Here is an 18,192-nt window from a genome sequence, read left to right on the forward strand (position 1 = left end):
CACAACCACACGGCCCTTCCCATTGCCACCCTTCCCTGGTTCTCACCCACCCACTTGGTAGCCCAGAGCCATAGGATCTCTGGGAAACAGAAATCGCATCATGTTGACTCTACTCAGCACTCCTCTCACCATGCATACATTCAGAGCCTGGCTGCTGCACAGGGCCAGCACACCTGTGCCCTCCTTCTGCCTGCCGTCCTGGTATAACATATGTGCCCTCTTCCTCCCCAAGGCATCCCTACTGGCCTCTACTGCAGATAGCCCAGTCTCGGGCCTACCGTGCAGGCAGGAGCCTGCTGTCCCAGTCCTGGCTGCATTTGGATGCTCCATTCATTTTTCTTTTTGCACTGCCTTGTGGGTATTCTCTGCCCCCCACTATCCTACTCTAACCACCCCCCCCCAACACACACACTGAGAGCTCCAGGCAGGGCAGAGGCTTGGCAGTCTCCCTCTCCCTGACCCCCACTGTTACTTCAGCCCTTAGCATGGGTGCGTGCGTAGGCCGCCCTCCCGCTGGTGGAGCCATGCTGGTATAAAAGAGGATGTGCCTGTGTACTTTAGAGTGAGCAAGGTACAGTGGCTGAGAGATCACTGTTGTGCTGCTTACTCACTGGCAGAAGCAGGATCAGCTTGAAGGCACATGGTCTCAGTTCCTCCAGTTTTGGGGGCCCAAAACTTCAGTTGCTGAAACATGGGGTTTCAACTTTGTGAAGGTAATGAGGCAGCCAGAGGAAGCCTGCCCAGCTCACAGAGGGATTGAGAGTCCTGATGACTTTGTGTCCACTCCCCCACCTGTCCGCTAGGGTTCAGCCTGCCCCAGTTCTGGATGCTGCAGATGTTTGAGAAGTACACCAGCAGATGGAAGTTCTCTCTCTTTCAAATAAATAAATCCTTTTTGGCAGGCAGGGGGTTGGGTTGGGGAGGGAGGCTAATTTAACCTGCCAAGTCCCCCTTGCCTTGTATTGTGACATACTGCCGGGTCCTAGAGTGGAGGATGTGGAATATTTGGGGGACTGTTCGATCAGCCTATCACAGCCCACCTGCTGTCCCACAGAGATTCATTCCCTACTCACATGCAAACCACATCCATCCCATCACCAGGCCCAACTCTCAACCTGAGTACGAATATCATCTTGGTCGTATCGGCTCAGAATCCCCAGCTCACATCATCTCAGTGAGGTGTGGGTGAGACTCGATGCACTGTATCTTGGGACCATATTCTGCTTCATCTGTGGGCCCATGCCATTGGAAAGTAAGTCGTTCATTCCCAGATGTCATGGTGGGCCAGGCACAGGATGACAGATATAGGCATTCCCACTGAAAGAGAATGAAGGAGGCAGGAAAAAAAAAATTAGAAAGAATCACCAAACCTAAGAATATCAAAATCCAACTGGAAAGTTCCAGAAAGTTTCAGTGCCTGGGAATAATTCTCAGAGATTTTACACTGCCTTTTACAGAGAGACACCAAGGGTTTGCCTGTGAGCAGTGTGGTCGGCCCGTCTCCTTGCCTGTAGAATCTGGGGGAGTCAGCCATCTTTACCTTCTCGCTCTCTTTCTCCACACAATCCGAGCTGGCAGTGTTCCTGCCAGTGTGACATTCCCAGCAGGCCACACCTCAGGGTCACTGCTGCAGCAGTCCCTGAGGGAGTGATCTTGCGCTTGCTGTGATATGTGAGAGAATCCATGGTCCCTGGTCCAATCTCTTTGAAAAAGAGCCCTGTTTGTGCAACTGAATCCTCTGAATTTTGACCCTGTCTGAGGTTCTAGCCAAGGATCGTCCAGCCACCCTCTCTTGGTTTTCTGTCCCAGAGCAGTGAACTTCCTATGTATAGTGTCTTGTTGCAGACTAGACAAGCTGAGACTCACCCGGACCATCAAATCCGAGTTCCTTTTCACTTAATTGGTTCCTCCCTGCATCTCTCTCTGCCTTCCACGCAGCAGGAAGCAACAAGAGCATACCGTCTGCTCCTTGCACGGGAACCTGCTGAGTCCATCTCCAAGTTCAGCCTTTACAAGTCTGCTCAGCATGTCACTCCAGGGCACAGTCCAGTGAAGGCATTGCTGCTGCCTGGCGGGATTCCCTCCCTGCTGGTTTCCAGCAAGCTGGAGACATTTCCTGAGCCCCATCCAGTGGCACCTGTAGCATCTGTACGTCTCAGTCATCTTTTTAGAATGTTTTATTTGACATGTTCAAGGTGTTCTCTGTGGAGTTCACTTGCAGCTAAGACTTCACTGATTCACAGGTTCTAGAGATTGGAACGTAACTGTGAAGGTCTAGTTGGTCAGTCATCAAGCCCTTTACCGATTGCTTCTCATATTTCCAGAACTATGTCAAATGCTACAAGAGCTCTGGGGCTAGTATAGCCAGGTCAGCTTCATGTACTGGCTTGCCCTGACTGTTCAGTTTATACTTTTTTCATCTCAGGATAAATATAGCCATATCCCCTTTTTATTCTCCACCCTCGCCCCCTCCCCACCTTTCACAGAATGTCCTGGTTCAGATACTTCGTTTTCTGATCACTCTAAGTATAGATCTTACTGCTTGACCTGTAGTCTGAGGAAGACAGAAGGAACACGAGCTTTTTTATCCAGCAATTCATACTCAAGTCTGGAAGCATAGATCTTACTGCATGGCCTATAATCCCAAGGAGAGAAAAGAAACGAGGGGAAAAAGTGGCAGTTGCAGTCCAATACTAAATGTTATGACATTTCGATGCTGCTAAGCATCCTATGAGATTCGGGGCAATCCCCAGCCACTCTCTGCCAGACATTTCAGCATCTGGACTTGCAAGGTCATTTGGAGGCTTCTGGGATTTCATAGCTGGAGCTGGGTATGAATGATTGGGTTCTTGGACCAGCAGCGTGGGCATCATCTTAGAAATACAAGTTCTCAGGTCTCATCCCTGACCAACTAAGTGAGACAATCAGCGGGGTTTGTGGTAAATCTCCACAGTCTGCTCTCATGTGCAACTAGGTATGTTTGTGTATATGTTTATATTGTATTTGGAAGCCAGAGAGGCACAGAGAAATCTTCCATCCACTAGTTCACTCCGCAAATGTCTACAGCAGCCAGGGCTAAGCCAGTCCGAATCCAGGAACCCAGAACTCTATCTGGGTCCCCAACATGGGTGGCAAGGACCCAAGGACTTGAGCCATCCCCTGCTGCTTCTCAGAATGCACGTTAGCAGGAAGCTGAATCAGAGACAAGGACTCAAATCAGGCACTCCAGTGTGGATGCAGGTATCCCAAGCATCAGTAGCAACTGGTGCCCCGAGGCCTGCGGCTTCCATGATCTGTTTCAACAAGCCCCATGGGCTCAGCGTGGTGACCTAGCAGCTAAAGTCCTCGCTTTGAATGCACCGGGATCCCATATGGGCACCGGTTCTAATCCCAGCAGTCCGGTTTCCCATCCAGCTCCCTGCTTGCGGCCTGGGAAACCAGTTGAGTTTGGCCCAAAGCCTTGGGACCCTGCAGGCACGTGAGAGACTTGGAGGAAGTTCCTGGCTCCTGGCTTTGGATTGGCGCAGCTCCGGCCATTGCAGTCTCTTGGGGAGTGAATCATTGTTCGGAAGATCCTCCTCTCTGTATATCTGACTTTGCAATAAAAAATAAATAAATCTTAAAAAAAAAAAAAAAACAAGCCCCAGGAGTGTACAGCCTCTCCCCTCCACACAGATGCACAGCATGTCAGGTGTCCACACACCATCGCTACTACTGCGAATACAGCTCTGTTCAGAGTTGCTGGGCTTTTGCCATCCTTGAGTTTCTCCTCCTTGAAAGAGTCCCATTACAGAGGTTGCGGTGATCTTGGGAAACGCAGATGTGGTGGAACTAGTGTTTTTGCTTCAAATGACTTTGCCATGAACGGTTTCCCACATGCCTTACGTAGCTCTTCCTGGCTTTTGGCAGGAGCTGAGAAGCAGCCTGGAACTTAGCACACAGAGAAGGCACAAGGATTGTCCCAGCGATGACGAAGAAAGTGATGACTCTATCGAGGAAGATGTCCCCTCTGAGCTTGAGCCTGAGGGCCCTCCCGGAGACAACTCTCCTCTCTCCGCTGGGGATGCAACCCAGAAGGATGCCGTCGAGGACCAGGAGAGCGAGGGACGCCCTCCCCAGGGCCCAGACACCCTGGTGGTGCTGGAGTTCAATCCTGCTTCCAAAAGTGAGTTCCGATGGGGGCTGGAGTGAGGGGATTGGCAACTTTTCGCAGTGGGTATCACTGGCTGGAGCAGAAAGACTTCGCATCACGGTGCCAGTTTGAATTCAAGTTCAGCCCGTGAGGTGTGCCCATCAGATCTTGCTCTGTGGATTACAAAAGCACGACTCCCAGATGCTTCCCAGGGCACCTGAAGCTCAAAGCAATAGGTGTCTGGGCACCCTAAGCCTTGTGGGCAGCATAGCTGTGTCCACTTTCCAGTTGGCTAATGCAGGGCCACGTGTGCCACAGAGACCATCACTGGCCTTGAAGAAAAAGGCTCATTTCTTTTCTCTTCCCCTGCCTTCTTTCTTGTTGCTCTTCTCCCTCTTGCCTCTTCCTCCCACTGTGTTGGCTGTGTTCCCAGGCAGCCTTTCCAACATGCAGTGGTATGGCCTCTTTTAAGGAGACCTTAGCTCCACAATCCCACCAAAAAGTGGACTTTTCCTCTCCTAAAAACTCCAGCACAAAGCATCCCCAGGTATGGCTCTGGCACCCACACTGGGTCATACACTGTTGTCTCTGAGTAGTCATTGCATGCATCCCTGGTGGACAGGGGTTCAGGGAACAGCGCTCAGGGCTGTGGCTGTCACCGGCCAACCACAAGGACCGGTGGTGGAGCCAAGGTGAAGACGCCGAGCAGCTGTCCACAGTAGGGGGCTTTGCACCGCAACTGAGAGCCATGAGTGGGAAAGAGGGTTCAAGAGGCAAAGAGAGGGCTGCTTCAAACAGGCTCAGTGCCCTAGCCCCAGGTGTTGACCCAAGCGGACTGGGCTTATTCCATTTGTTCACTCCCAGCACCACCTCCGGGCTAGGTGTGCCAACTGAGAGGGGGCCAGCTTTTCCTGAACCAGAGTGAAGCCAAGGAAAGAGACAGCAGTGCATGTGTAAAACCAGGCTACATGCTGGTCTACTGAGAGCCACCACACCAGTCCCACACAAGGCTGTAAAGGCTGGAAGGGCTGAGCTGGAGGTGTTGGCAAGAGATGTTTCCTGAGGCCCTGCCAGGGCACAAGCTGGTTCTTTTACATATATATATATACAGATATAGATATATGTGTGTGTTTAAATAAACTTTCATTTCTTTATTTTCATTTTATTTGAAAGACAGAGAAACAGAAAGACAGATACCTTCCACCTGCACTTTGCTCCTCAAATGTCCACAACAATCCTGGCTGGGCCCAGCCAAAGCCAGGAGCCTGGACCTCAATATAAGTCTACCATGTAGGTGGCAGGGACGCAGCTTCTTGAGCCTTTACCTGCCATCTCAAAGGATGGCCTGAGTAGGAAATTGGACTTGCAAGTGGAGCCAGGACTCGAACCCAGGCACTGTGGCATGGGATTCAGGCTTCCCAAAGATGCTTAGCCACAGTGCCAGATGCTCGTCTCCACAACCCAGCTCTTGCACTGCATGGCACTCCCAGCATGTGGCTTATACCCCAGTCTGCTACAGGTGTGTCATGCCCACCTGTTAATCCACTTGTGTGCCAGCAGTGGGGCGGGCAGGAGAAGCCAGAAATGCTGAGCAGGGGGGAAAACCAGCCTCTGGAGCATGTTCGCCTGCGCTGCCCTGTCTGCCCCCACTCACCAGCCCTACCCTCAGCACTCCCCACAGATCGCCCCTGACCCCCCTCCCCAGTGCAGGCCGTGAGCTCCTGGAGGCCAGCAGATGCACGGCATCCTTGGTAACCTCCAGGGACCACACCACCATGAACCCTGCAGGCTGTATGATTGGTCTGTTCAGAAGTAGAACATTTGAAAAAAGCTGGCTGTGCCCTGGGCTATCTCCTTTCCTTGCCATAACGGGGGGGTGGGGGGAACGGGGGAGAGTGGGTGGCTGGGCTCTCAGCAACTTGTTTTGTCCCCTGCATTATTCACTTCTCTAATCCCTTACCAGCAAGGCACCTAGCACACAGGCACTCGGTCAATATTTGGTGAACGAATACATGAATAAGTGATGCACCAAGTCCTGCCCAGAAAGCACTCCGCTCTCGCCAGGCTCGGGGTCTGACGGAGATGTAATTGTCTTCCTGCAGGTCACAGAATGGAAAGGAATCTGTCAGCCAAAAGGAAGGACAACGCTGAGGTCTTCGTCCCCAGCAAACCTGAGCCAAACCTGAACCCCCAGGCTGCCGCCGTGGGCCTGGACCAGGAGAGAGTGTGCTCAAGTAAGAGACTGGGGAACCCTGGGTAAGGGAGCAGGGGCTGACCCATGCTCAGCAGGGCTGAGCTGCCTGCCCTGTAGCTAATGTGTTAGCCAGAGTTCTGCAGACAATCCAAACCGAAAGGATATGCATGTATACACTCAGAGAGAGAGAGACAGGGTTATGATTGGGAATGGCTGATGAGGCAGTTGTGCAGATTGGCAGGACAAGTCTCAGGGTAGGTCAGCGAGCAGGGTGAGCCGGCTAGTGATCTCATGGTCTCTGTGCCTCAGGGCTCAGAGCACTCAAAAAGCTGCCTGTGCACAAGCTCTACCACTTGTCCCCCAAACCCAAATCGGTGAAGCCCAGTTGCTTCACCCAGAGGCTCCCCTGGAAGTTGTGATTTTCGCCACATGCACTCCATCAGGCTTCCTGAGAGCTGATCTTGGAGCCGCCTACACAGTGACACACACTGCACAGAATGGCCAGTGTAGGGAATTTCTGAGGGTAGTTTTGGCCCCGCACTCCTGCTGCTGCCTATCTAGCTTAATATTTGGGTGACATGTGGCTCCACTGTAGTCCCATGTCAGTGAGAGGGCAGAGGCAAGGCCAGGGCCTTCAACTTTCCTTGGAGCCATAGAACCCTTCCTTCTAGACTCTGCCTTCTACACCAGCATCCCCCTAGGGACACAGGTTCAAGTGTCAGCTGCTCCACTTCCAACTCGGGTCACTGCTAATGCACCTGGGAAAGCAGTGGAGGGTGGTCCAAGTGCTTGGGCCCCTTGTACCTTCCTACATAAGCATCCTGTAGGAGTGCCAATTCTAGTCCCTGCTGCTCCACTTCCAATCCAGCTACCTGCTCATACGCCTGGGAAGGCAGTGGAAGTTCCTGACTCCTGGCTTCAGCCTGGCTCGGTCCCCACTGTTGTTGCCATTTGGGTATTGATCCAGCAGTTGAAAGATTTCTCTCTGTCTCTCTCTGCCTTTCAAATAGATAAATAATTTTTTTTTAATTAGACTTCTTATGTGTTCCTAGTGAATTGAACTTGGCATCATCACGAATTGTCTCTATTTCACCTTAGAATCTGATAGAGGTTGCATTTTCATTTTGGTTAGTGGTGAGGTAATGTATCTCTTATTCATCCCTGTACTGTTTTTTTTTCTTTGCATCTTGATATTCAGGTTTGTGCCTTGTGAGCAGGATGCAATTGGATTTTATTTTTATCCTCTAACAGTCTGTGTGCTTTAATGGGAGCATTTAGTCCATTTATGTTTAATGTAACTGCTGACGTATTTGTTTAAATCTACTACCTCGTGATTTGCTTTTTATTTGTTCTGCCTGTTTTATGTCCCCTTTTCTCCTTCCTTGCCTTCCTGTTAACTGATTGCTCTGTATTGTTTTTTCCCTCCCTATTACCTTGTTAGTTATACATTCCTTTATTATTCTTCTAGTCATTACCAGAGATTGCAGCAGGCATTCTTGACTTATTAGTGTCTGCTTTAAATTAGCAAGATTACCATTTCCTATTCCTATTCCGTGGAAGGACCTTACAACTCTATTTACTCCCCCCTCCCAATTTAAATGCTATTGCCAGGCGTTTCCATTCTCTAGGTTCTAAAACCATTAGACATTCTTCTTACTATTTTTTTTTTTTTTTACCAAATCGGTAGAATTTGGGTTCACTTGCAGTGTTGCCCTTTCCAGATCCTTCAGTCCTGGCCATTTTTCTGTCACTCACAGTCTGCAGTCCCTGCGCGTGTCGTAAGCCCTGATCAGCTTCCCAAGGCACGGGAACTCTTGTCAGGAGCAGCCGTGTCTTAGCAGGAAAAGCCTTCCAGACGTCAGCCCACCTCCATGGCTTGCCTCTTTCCTGCCTCTTTTTGGCCCTGTAATTCTTCATTGCCCTGTCTGTCCCTCAGGCCTTCAGACAGATTTCTTACTTAAAAAAAAAAAAAAAAAAAAGAGAGAGAGAGAGAAAGCTTATTTATTGGGCAGGGTGGGTTCACTCCCCAAATACCCCCTTGGGTGCCAAGGGCCCAAACACTTAAGCCAACCACCCCTGTCTTCCCAGGCACAGTAGCAAGGAACTGGACCAGCAGTTGAGCAGCCAGGACTCGAACCAGCACTGTGATTCAGGATGGCAGCATCATCGGCCGAGCGGTGTAACCTGCTATGCCACAATGCTGAACTCCAGATTTTCTTTTCTTTTTTTTTTTTTTTCAAACCGGCTGTCAGTCCTGAGTTTGCACTCTGGGGAAGGGTTGGACCAAATGAGCTTGTCTGCCCTTCCGGAAGGGTACCTGTTCCCTTGTACCTTTGAGAGGTCTTCTGGCAAGTTCATAAAACTGAACTGATGGCAATTAGATGTGCACATGTGATGTAACTCCACGACAGGCCTTCTTCCTGTCTGTCACTGTAATTACCCTTGCTTGTGGTGAAGGCCCCGTTGGCCTGTGCGAATCCACTGTCAACCCAGAAGCTTCTCAAGGAGCAATATGATCTCCTTCCCCGAGACCGCTGTCTCCTTGAGGCGGAAAGCACAGGAGTCTGTAACGCAGAAGGTTGACTGCCCGGATTGTCAGAGCGCTCCGGTGAGGTGATCTATGGGAACCACTTTTTCCAGACAAGCTGCCAACCCTAGAAAGAAAGTAACACCCCTCAGGGTGAGTGAATTAGTGAACATGACAGCTTTGTAGGTTAGCGCTCCTGCCAGGAAAACCTGCGGAAGAAAACCCATTTGGCCCAAGTGCAGTCTCCTAGCCTAATAGGCAGTGTTTCTATAGTGGCACGTGATTGGAACTCAAACAGCAGCAGAGAAAGATGTCTTACTGCCCACAGGCCTAATCAGTCTAGGAGGGTAGCTGTGCGCCCCGGCTTTGGGCTTGCGGGGAGGGATCCATGTGCTCTACTGCGGTCACTGGGAAACTGTATCACCCTCACTTAGCTCTGTTTCCCCTGGCCCAGTGGTTCTCAAACTTGAATGGGCTTCAGAATTACTTACAAAGCTAGTTACAGCACAGGTGGGTAGGCCTACGTCCCGGAGGGCCGGGGTGGGGCCTAAGCAGTTTTGAACTCCTAACAGAGTTCCCAGGGGATGCTGATATCGCTGGTCCAGAGACTGAGAACCACATTCCTGATCACTACCAGGCGGGCACTTCACCCCTGCCCAGGAGACACCCACCCACACCTCACAGGGTTCAAGACTCCGTTTCATCGGCTTTGTTCGCAACCCCTGGGGGAGAGAGACTGCCACCTTCCTAACAGGCCCAGTGCAGGTCCAAGAACCAGCTCGTCCCTGGATTGCCTCCTGACTGGATAATTCATCTGGATCAGGAGTCGGGTCAGATTACACATACACACACACTCATTCCATGCAGGGCCACTCAGCAGCAAGGTCAAATTCACCCAAAAGGCAGAGTGGCAGGCAAAGGGTATTTTTCTCAAGGAAACCGCAGGTGCTGTGAAGGTCACTGTGTCTGGAAGACAGCAGCGCCTGCTGTTGGTTTCCTATAAAAGTCAACCACACAGAACAGATACTACAGATTCCACAGAGACAGGGTGTGGGACCGCCGAGGACCGGAACATCAGAGAGGAAGGAGTCAGTAGTTTGGGCCTTGAGAGCCTGCCTTGAAAAATCATGTGCGTGAAGTGCATGCGGCAGTGGAAGGAGGAGCGCTAGGACTGCCAAGAGAACCTGCCTCGGCGAGGCCCCCAAACACGCTTTTAGAGGTGAGAAGCACACGGGCCTGGACAAGCCAGGTGTGTTAGCTAGCACTGCCTTGCGTCCCATTTGCAAGCATAGACAGCAGCCCTTGTATTGCTTAGGGGGCTGGAGGCCACAGCTCTGCGGGAGAGCTGGCTAGTGACTGGCTCAGCTGGTCCAAGATGGCCTCTGGCACATTTCCAGCAGGCCTGGGGACCTCAGTCGGGGTGACTTGTGTGATCCTGTCATCCAGCACTTCTGGTCTCCAAGCAATAAAAGATAAGCCCCAGCATGCATGCATGTGTGTGCATTTTCAGACTGCGAGGTCACGATCAAAGGAAGCTGCCAGGCCAAGTGCAGCTGGGGGAACAGGCTCCATCTGTGACATTCTGGAGATGCTGCCGCAGCACACTGCAGCATGGCCGCAGGCGGGGCTGCAAGGCATTGGGCTCGTTTGTCTCCATCTTCTGCTGTGGGGAAGCCGGCGGTCTGAGGCTGCCACACCATCTTGAGTACATGGAGGCTTGAGGTACTTGGGCACTGGTCCTTGTCTCAAGGGCACCCTTGGGTTTAGGGGTGAGTGTGGACGTCTCAAGACCAGACCCGACTAAGTCAGCTGGATCTTTTGTCACAAGGTGTGGTATACAATCTCTAAGCCCATCAGCCCCGATAGGGAGTCAGGGGGCAGTACATGCGGTGGAAATGGGAGCACCCTTACCCCATCTAAAGGGGACACCACTACCTGGGTCCACCACGGTTACCCTATGTGGGTGTGGGCCCTAGGTTGCTAGGTTGGGTGACTGTTCAAGAGATAACAGGAATACCAGTTTTCAAGTGAATTCCCCCTCCTCCATCCTTTTTTTTTTTTTCCTTTTTTTAACACTCTGGCATCAATTTCCAATTTAAAGAGGAGAAAGTTACAAGGCAGGTTTCAGCCAGTGGGGTTTCTGGTCCATGACCACAGTGATAAACACTTCCTGTCTTGGGGTTTAATGTTTGCCACTTAAGGCTCCCAAGGGATCTCCCGGCCCCTGGCGTGGGTTGTAAGGAGTGATTTTTTTTTTTTCTTTTTGCTCAGACTTCGAATAGGAACTGTCTAGTCACAGCCGGTGAGCTGGGGCGTGTCACCTGGCGGGAGGAGCCGACCCCACCCCCAGCCTGGCCTCGCCACATCTTGGCGACATGCATTGCCTTCATGGTAAATCTCCAGAAATTGATACACATTTTGTTCCTCCATGCGAGAGGAGAAAGGCAAGCAAGCACTGATGAAAAGATGGGAAGAGAGTGGAGTGGTGGGGAAAAGGATGACTCTTGAGTGAGAAAGAGCAGTTTGGGATATATTAAAACGCCCAATTTGGCTTTTGCGGGTGGCACACATTTACCATGGTGAATAACTTCACCAACCTCTGGATCTATGACCAGAGTAAATCCACCGTCCCTTGGCGTTCGGGTCAGCCCTGCCCCCACATGAGGGATGAGAGCATCAACAAGAGTTCGGAGGTCATTGCCCAGCATATGGGGGCTGGGGGGGAGTTCAGAGGTCATTGCCCAGCATATGGGGGCTGGGGGGGACAGCAGGGAAAACACCGGGTGGCCAGCAGAAATGGGCTGTGGGCAGACCTGGGCACCAGACGTTTCTGGGGGTGGGGACGTCACTGGGAGGGGAGCTGCCGAGCCGACCTTGGCTGGCAGAAAGGGTGATCTGATTTTTTTTTTTCTCAGTGCATCTTCTTAGCATAATGTGACTCAAAGGGCAGAGGCAGCGCCCGCCGATAGTCACGTTGGTTTCCTGCCACGTGAAAGACATTTGGCAGATAGGATGGGGTTGTGCAGGCAGACCTGGGCCTCCCTGGAAGAAGACAGTGGGGAAGAGCTGCTCGGCTACCAGCACACCTTCCCCTGGCCGCGCAGCCGGCTTCCTTGGTGACCTCCTGGCACCTTCTCCATCCCAGCCCCAACCCAGGCCACTAAAGAACATGAACTGGCAAAAAAAGAGATAAGAGTGGCCCACACAGCTCCTCCAAGGCTGATTTTATAAGGCTGTGTGTATGGCACGATGGCTCAACTGACTAACCTTGCCGCACCGGCATCCCATATGGGCACTAGTTCGCGTCCCAGCTGCTTCACTTCCTATCCAGCTCCCTGCCTGTGGCCTGGGGCCCTGCACCCATGTAGGAGACCCAGTGGAGGCTCCTGGCTCCTGGCTCCAGATCAACTCAGCTCCAGCTGTTTTGGCCGTTTGGAGAGTAAACCAGCAGACGGAAGATCTTTCTCTCTGTCTCACTTCTCTGTAACGCTGCCTTTCCAATTAAAATAATAATAATAATAATAATAATAATAATAAATAAATCTTAAAACAGAATGAAAGAAGTGCCCTGTACAGGAGATGGAGACAGAAACTTCCACCAAGAGCAGCACTTGAGCCCCTGCATGTCAGGGTGCTGGCACAGATGGTGAGCCGTTACCTGTTACTTCTGGATGCATCTGTAAGGCCCGTGCCTTCCTGCAGAGGATGGGGGAAGCGATATGCTTCAGTGATGCTCACAAACACCAGCATGTACATGGGTAGGGGTTGATGCCATCTTCCAGCCATTCACTTGATGGAAATTAGAATGCCAGATGGCAGGAAAGTGCCAGGGTACAAGATGAGCCTTCATGAAGCAGTGAACACTATAGGGCTTTCTTGGCCTTGGGGGCTACCACCTCACCACCTCCCTTGTTCACCCTCCTGGCTCCTTGCTTCCCCAGCTCCAGCCCCGTTACCATTCTTTTGCCCACCCCAGGCCACGGCACCTGCTATTCCTTCAACCCTCCCTAGGCAAATCTCCCCAGGCTCACCACCCTCAGACATTCTTACCTGACCACTCATACAAGCATCATTTCTGGTACTTACCAGCTCTGCACGTGAAAGGACCAGAGGTGTGCCTGTTCCACCTGCTCCCCTACCCCTACGGCAGCAGCTCACTGGGCCAAGGACGCACATGGCACAGCTGCAGGTGCAGAGATGGGCTGCTGGTCCATGGCTGTTTCTGAGAGCCTTGGAGCCAGAGCGTGTTAGCACCACAGTTCCATTGTGGCTCAAAGCCATGACCCTGAAGTGCCCTCTTTCCATTTTTCCCATTCTCCCATCCAGTGCAGGGATCCCATCCCTGCTTGTATTGAGTGAGGAAGATCTAGTGTGGTCTGTAGTTCCCATCTTCCCAGGACCTGGCTGTCCTAGGAAGCCAGCCCAGGAAAGCCCCTGTGTGCTTCCTGTCCTCTGCTACCAATGCCATTTAAAAATTTTTGTTTGTTTGTTTAAGACATAGACAGAGATTTCCTGTACACTAGGTCACTCACCGAACAGCCACACAACAGGGGCTAGACCAGGCCAGAGCCAGGAACTCCATCCAGGTCTGCCATGGGGATGGCAGGGACCCGAGCACTTGGACAATACTCTGCTATGTTCCCTGAGCCCAGTGACAGGAAGCTGGATTGGAAGCAGAGTAGCTAGCAACTTTAATCCTGGCCTCCCACAGGTGTCAGGGACCCAAGTACTGAAGCCCTCACCTGTAGCCTCCCAAGGAGATCTACATCAACAGGAACCTGGAATGAGAAGCAGAACCAGGACTCACATTTAGGAATTCCAGTGGGATAAAGGCGTGCAGTGCTCATCTTTACTTCTGTGCCCAGCTGCCGGCACCTGCCAGTACTGTCATTAGTATTGCCACTTGAACTCCCATTGCTATGCAATGCTCTCATAGATGTGTAACGGGAGTGTCCTGTGTGTCAACCAGAAACCCTGATAACTGGGCAGCACACAGCTACTGGCACGTGTCAGGGCTGAGCTTCTTGTTGCTAGTTAAACTATATTATGATACAGCATATCAGTAACGGGAGTGTCAAGTATGTCAACCAAAAACCCTAACAACCCCACAACATGTGGTTCTGACCAAGGTCTGCTCAGCAGGCCAAGCACCAGGGCAGTTGTCCTCAATCGTCTCTCCCTCCCGACCCTAGGGACATCAGTTCTAAGACCCTGCCTCCTCCCCTACCCCACCCCTCACTGCTGTGGAGTCAGCAGTGATAAACAACTTCTTACAAATGATTGAGCAATAATGATGAGACATACACAAGAGGAGGTGTGTGGGTTCATGCAAATTCTGCGCCCTTTTATAGAAGGGCTTTGGGGTGGGCTTGGGTGTCGATAGAAGGTCCTGGGGACACTCAGGCTGCTGTGCCTTTACATATGGAGCTACTGGAGACTGAGTTGTAGGCATGGGGCCTTTTCACTCCCAAGCACTGCAACATATGTCTCATGTGAACAAGGACACTCATTTTACATCACCACAGTATACTTAGCAAATGCAGGATGTTGAACGTTCATAGAATTCTGTTATCTAAAGTGCCGCCTCTATTCGGATTTCTTCAAATGCCACAATAGTGTTCTTGGCTGCAATTTGTCTCTTCCTCCCCACTCCCCCATTGCCCCTTCCCAGGGTCCTCTTTACGCTCTGTTGCCATGCCTGTGAGCCAGAACCCACAGTTCTCCCCCGCTTTTTGTGCCTTTCACGACCTTGACATTTTGGGAGAATACCGGCCTCTTGTCGTATAGAAGATGTCTCCCTTCGGGTGTGACAGAGGGTGAGCTGTACCCCAAGAACACAGTCTAAACGTGCAACCCTCCTGTTCTCTGCATGCCCCCATCCCCACCGCTACTCAGGACCTGCAAGCCGGCGAGAGAGACCCCTGTCTGCAATGCGCAAGCTCGTGGTGGAGGTTGAGGACAGGCAGGAGGATGCCTCGGCTGTGCTGCGAGCCATCCAGGTGGAGAACGCAGCCCTGGGGAGGGCGCTGCTCAGCAGAAAGGCGGAGTCCCCCGCCAGCCCACTGCAGGTGCGTGCACAGGCAGGGAGAGAAGGGAGGTCCCTGGCTCAGCCAGGAGCAGACAGGGTCTGAGCAGCTGTGGCTGGAGCCCATGGGGACAAGGGAGAAGCACTGTGGGTGTCGCTGATGTCAGACCTGTGTATGCCTTGTTCAGGACCTGCCAGGGTTCCCATCTCTTGCACCTTCTTTCAGCTTGAGCTTACTTCTGGAAAGCCCCACAGGCTGCTACTGTCTCTGGCTTTGTCCGATTCCCTTGCAAACCCTGGATCCTTGAGACCAGGGACAGAGGAGAATGAGCAGCAAGATCTGGCTGCTTTGTTGCCCTGTCCCTGGCTCGCCTAACTTGTTCCAGGGACTTGCCTGTCCCTGTAAGGCATTTGGCTTTGCACCTGCTACTTTGGGCTTTGAGCAGCCAGCTGGAGAATAAACAGTGGGTGGGGCCAGTGCATCAGGAAGCTGGAGGCCTCGGCACACATATCTTACTGCAGAAGCATGAGCTTGACTCCCCTGTTGGAAACCGTGTCCATAGTTTGAACCCTTCAGCGCTCACAGGAGCCCCTAAATGTGCAGGCCTGGTTGGAACTGTGGCCACAGGCATTCAAAGGAGCTAGGTGACCAGCTCAGGCCATGTCTTTGGAGGTAGTCTTTGAAGTCTGTCTGCCCACCTGCAGGGCAAGATCTGCTTCCATGCCAACCACTGTCACCAGGCTTGCTCTCAGGGCACTGAACTCTGCAGGTGACGCTCCTGCCTAAATGCCCTTGGGAATATCCCTGTCCCTCCATGTACCCTTGACTATACAGTGGATTGCTCTCTTGTGACCTCACGTCATGTGATTGCATCTTCCCAGGCTGCCGAAGGACCGTTGACAAAACCATGGGCCCGCCTGCTGAAGAAGGAAGAGGAAGAGGAGAGCCATGAGGTTAGTGGAGAGCTAAGACCCACGCCCAGCCTACATGCCTGAACACAGTCTGTTGAGAGCTCCCAAGCCCCCACACAGTCCTAGCAGGTCCTCCCTGTGTATCCAGAGCCTTGGTGTCATCCTGCCCGTTTCATAGATGAGGGCCCTGAGGCTGGGAGTGGCTTGCGCAGGATTGCAAGTTCAAGGAGTCACACAGTCCTGCTGACTCAAATCCCTCGTTAGGTTTCTGTTGGCTGGCAAAACAATGCAAAAGCGGAGCTTAGTGGCATGAAAAAGTCAATTATGTCTGTATTGTTCAAGGTCAGCTAGACACAGCTCAGCAAATGCAGACGAGAATTAGTAAAATGCTAAGAACCATGGGTGTTCACCTGTCTTCGGGTCTGTATCTTGTGGCCAAGATACAGAGGCGGCTGAGGCAGATAACCAGGGGCCTGCTAGAACCTATATACAGCGGAAAATGAAGCCAGAAATAAGCAGGGGTATGCCAAGCCATGGTCTCAACTGCAGCTGCTGATGAGTTAGAGAGTGACAAGGCTTGAGATGGGGTACCCAGGCAAGTGTGATGCTGCAAGTTAAGCTGCTGCTTGGGAGACCCACATCCCATAAGAAGCACATCCCATTATTTGAGCTGAGCCCTGCCTATAAGAAGGCATCAGCTGCAAGGAACAGTATTCCAGGTGGAAGGTACTGTAAGAAAGCTTTGAGGTGGGAATGAGCCTAGCATAATCAGAGGACAGAAAGTAGACCTATGCATGGGAAGGGAAGTAGGAGGAGAGGAGCAAGAGGAAGCGGAAGGAGGAGCGAGTGCCAGAGGTGGGTAGGGAAGTGGTTAGGGCAGCATTGGCCTTACTTGTCCTTAGGACACTGTCACCAACCATGCTTTCTGACCCCATGCCACACAGGCCAGTCATGGCCCTGGGTTTCTGGGTGGCTCGAGCCCTGCCCCACAGAGCTTCCAAGTGTGTGATGTTATCGGCAGACAGCCAGTGGACACTTCCCCAGAGCCAATGTCCAGGGAAGCAGAATCAGAAAGGACCTGGCAGGAAAAGCCTGGAAGGGCCCAGTGGTGTTCCTGGGACGCTCCATGGGATCTGGACACTTGGTAGCTTCTAGAACAGGGACGCGTGGCAGCACTGAAAAATTTGGGGAAGAGAAAGATTCTACAAGAGGGTGCCAAGGCAGACTCTCTCCCAGGGCCTCTCAGAACCACGGGAACCTGGAATTTCTTGCCTCTCCTTGTTTGCCTTCCTTGCTGTGCCATGCCCACAGAGGGCCTGAGGGCTGGGAAGTGTCACCTTGGACTTCTGTTTAAAAAGCATTTTCTTCCCCAGCACCTCCCCAGTGTGCCCAGGTCCTGCTCACCAGGCCCACCCAGGGCAGCAGAGGGAACCCAAGGCACCAAGCAAGCCCTCGACAGAACTGACGAGCTGGGAAGCAGGTACTCACCCAAGCAAACTCACAGTCCAAGCCGGAGTCCCTGCACAGCTACCAGGAGGTGCTTCCTAACTTGGGGTTCTTGCTGCTTTTGCTGTGAGCCCCCAGACCATTCTAAACTGTTCCTTTATACTATGCTTGCTCATTCTCTCTCTCCTCCTCCTCCCTCACTTATCCCTCCCTCCCTCCCTCATCTCTTTTTAGCCCTCAAGCACAAAATTTGCTCGATTTCTTTCTGGCAAATTGGCTCTTGGATTATTCTGTTCGGGTCTCAGTTCTTCCTTCATGAGTTTTCCACTGACAGCCCCCCACAAGCAGCCCAGGGTGGATTTATTCCCCAGCAGGCTGGGGTGGCAAAGGGGCAGGGGGCGTGCAGCAGTTCCCTTCACAGCTCTGACTCTGTGAACAGCCCTTCAGGCTCCGCACCCATTCCCTGCGCATACAGCATCAGTCATTGCACTGGTCAAGTTTTACCATCAAAATCAAAGCTTCCCTCTGGTCCAGAGGCAAAAATTCATCTTGAGCAGCTGAACCAGCTCTAGCCTAGAGTCTCCCACTGTGCCTTGGTGCACACACCTACATCCAGGGCCACCGGTACAGAGAGCTGTGTGCTGTAGGGACTGTGCAGTATGCCTAACTGAGAGGCGAATGCATCCCCAATCCTGCCTGCACACACATCACACCTGGAGCTGCGTCAGCCCAGAAAGGGACAGAGCTTTCCCACATTGTAAAAAGGAGGGGTTGCCCAGCTGAGATGTGTGCCCTGCAGGGCTGGCCCCTCTCCCAAGTGAGTGCCTTCAGTGAGAACATGCATAGTCTGCCCTGCACCTGGAAGACCTGGGCTAGATGCTATCTGATAACGGCCTCAGGCTCTGCAGTTCTTGGGCTTTGGGCAGGCCCATGGGAAGGGAGCCTGTGACCAGCAG

General features: G+C 52.2%; 1 protein-coding gene across 6 annotated transcripts in view; it reads left to right on the forward strand.

Moving 5' to 3' along the window:
• KATNIP (katanin interacting protein) overlaps positions 1 to 18,192 on the forward strand; it is a 165,253-nt gene that overhangs the window by 88,525 nt on the left and 58,536 nt on the right. For all 6 annotated transcript variants that reach the window (XR_009247561.1, XR_009247564.1, XR_009247565.1 and 3 more), the window contains 5 exons: positions 3,910 to 4,165; positions 6,235 to 6,366; positions 14,749 to 14,921; positions 15,761 to 15,832; positions 17,164 to 17,270. Coding sequence is in view for 1 of the 6 variants with exons in the window: in XM_058680531.1 (XP_058536514.1) it covers positions 3,910 to 4,165; positions 6,235 to 6,366; positions 14,749 to 14,921; positions 15,761 to 15,832; positions 17,164 to 17,270 (740 nt within the window). In the remaining 5 variants the exon portion in view is untranslated. The remainder of the gene's footprint in view (positions 1 to 3,909; positions 4,166 to 6,234; positions 6,367 to 14,748; positions 14,922 to 15,760; positions 15,833 to 17,163; positions 17,271 to 18,192) is intronic.

This window comes from Ochotona princeps, chromosome 24 (assembly GCF_030435755.1).
Source record: "Ochotona princeps isolate mOchPri1 chromosome 24, mOchPri1.hap1, whole genome shotgun sequence".
Classification (NCBI taxonomy): domain Eukaryota; kingdom Metazoa; phylum Chordata; class Mammalia; order Lagomorpha; family Ochotonidae; genus Ochotona; species Ochotona princeps.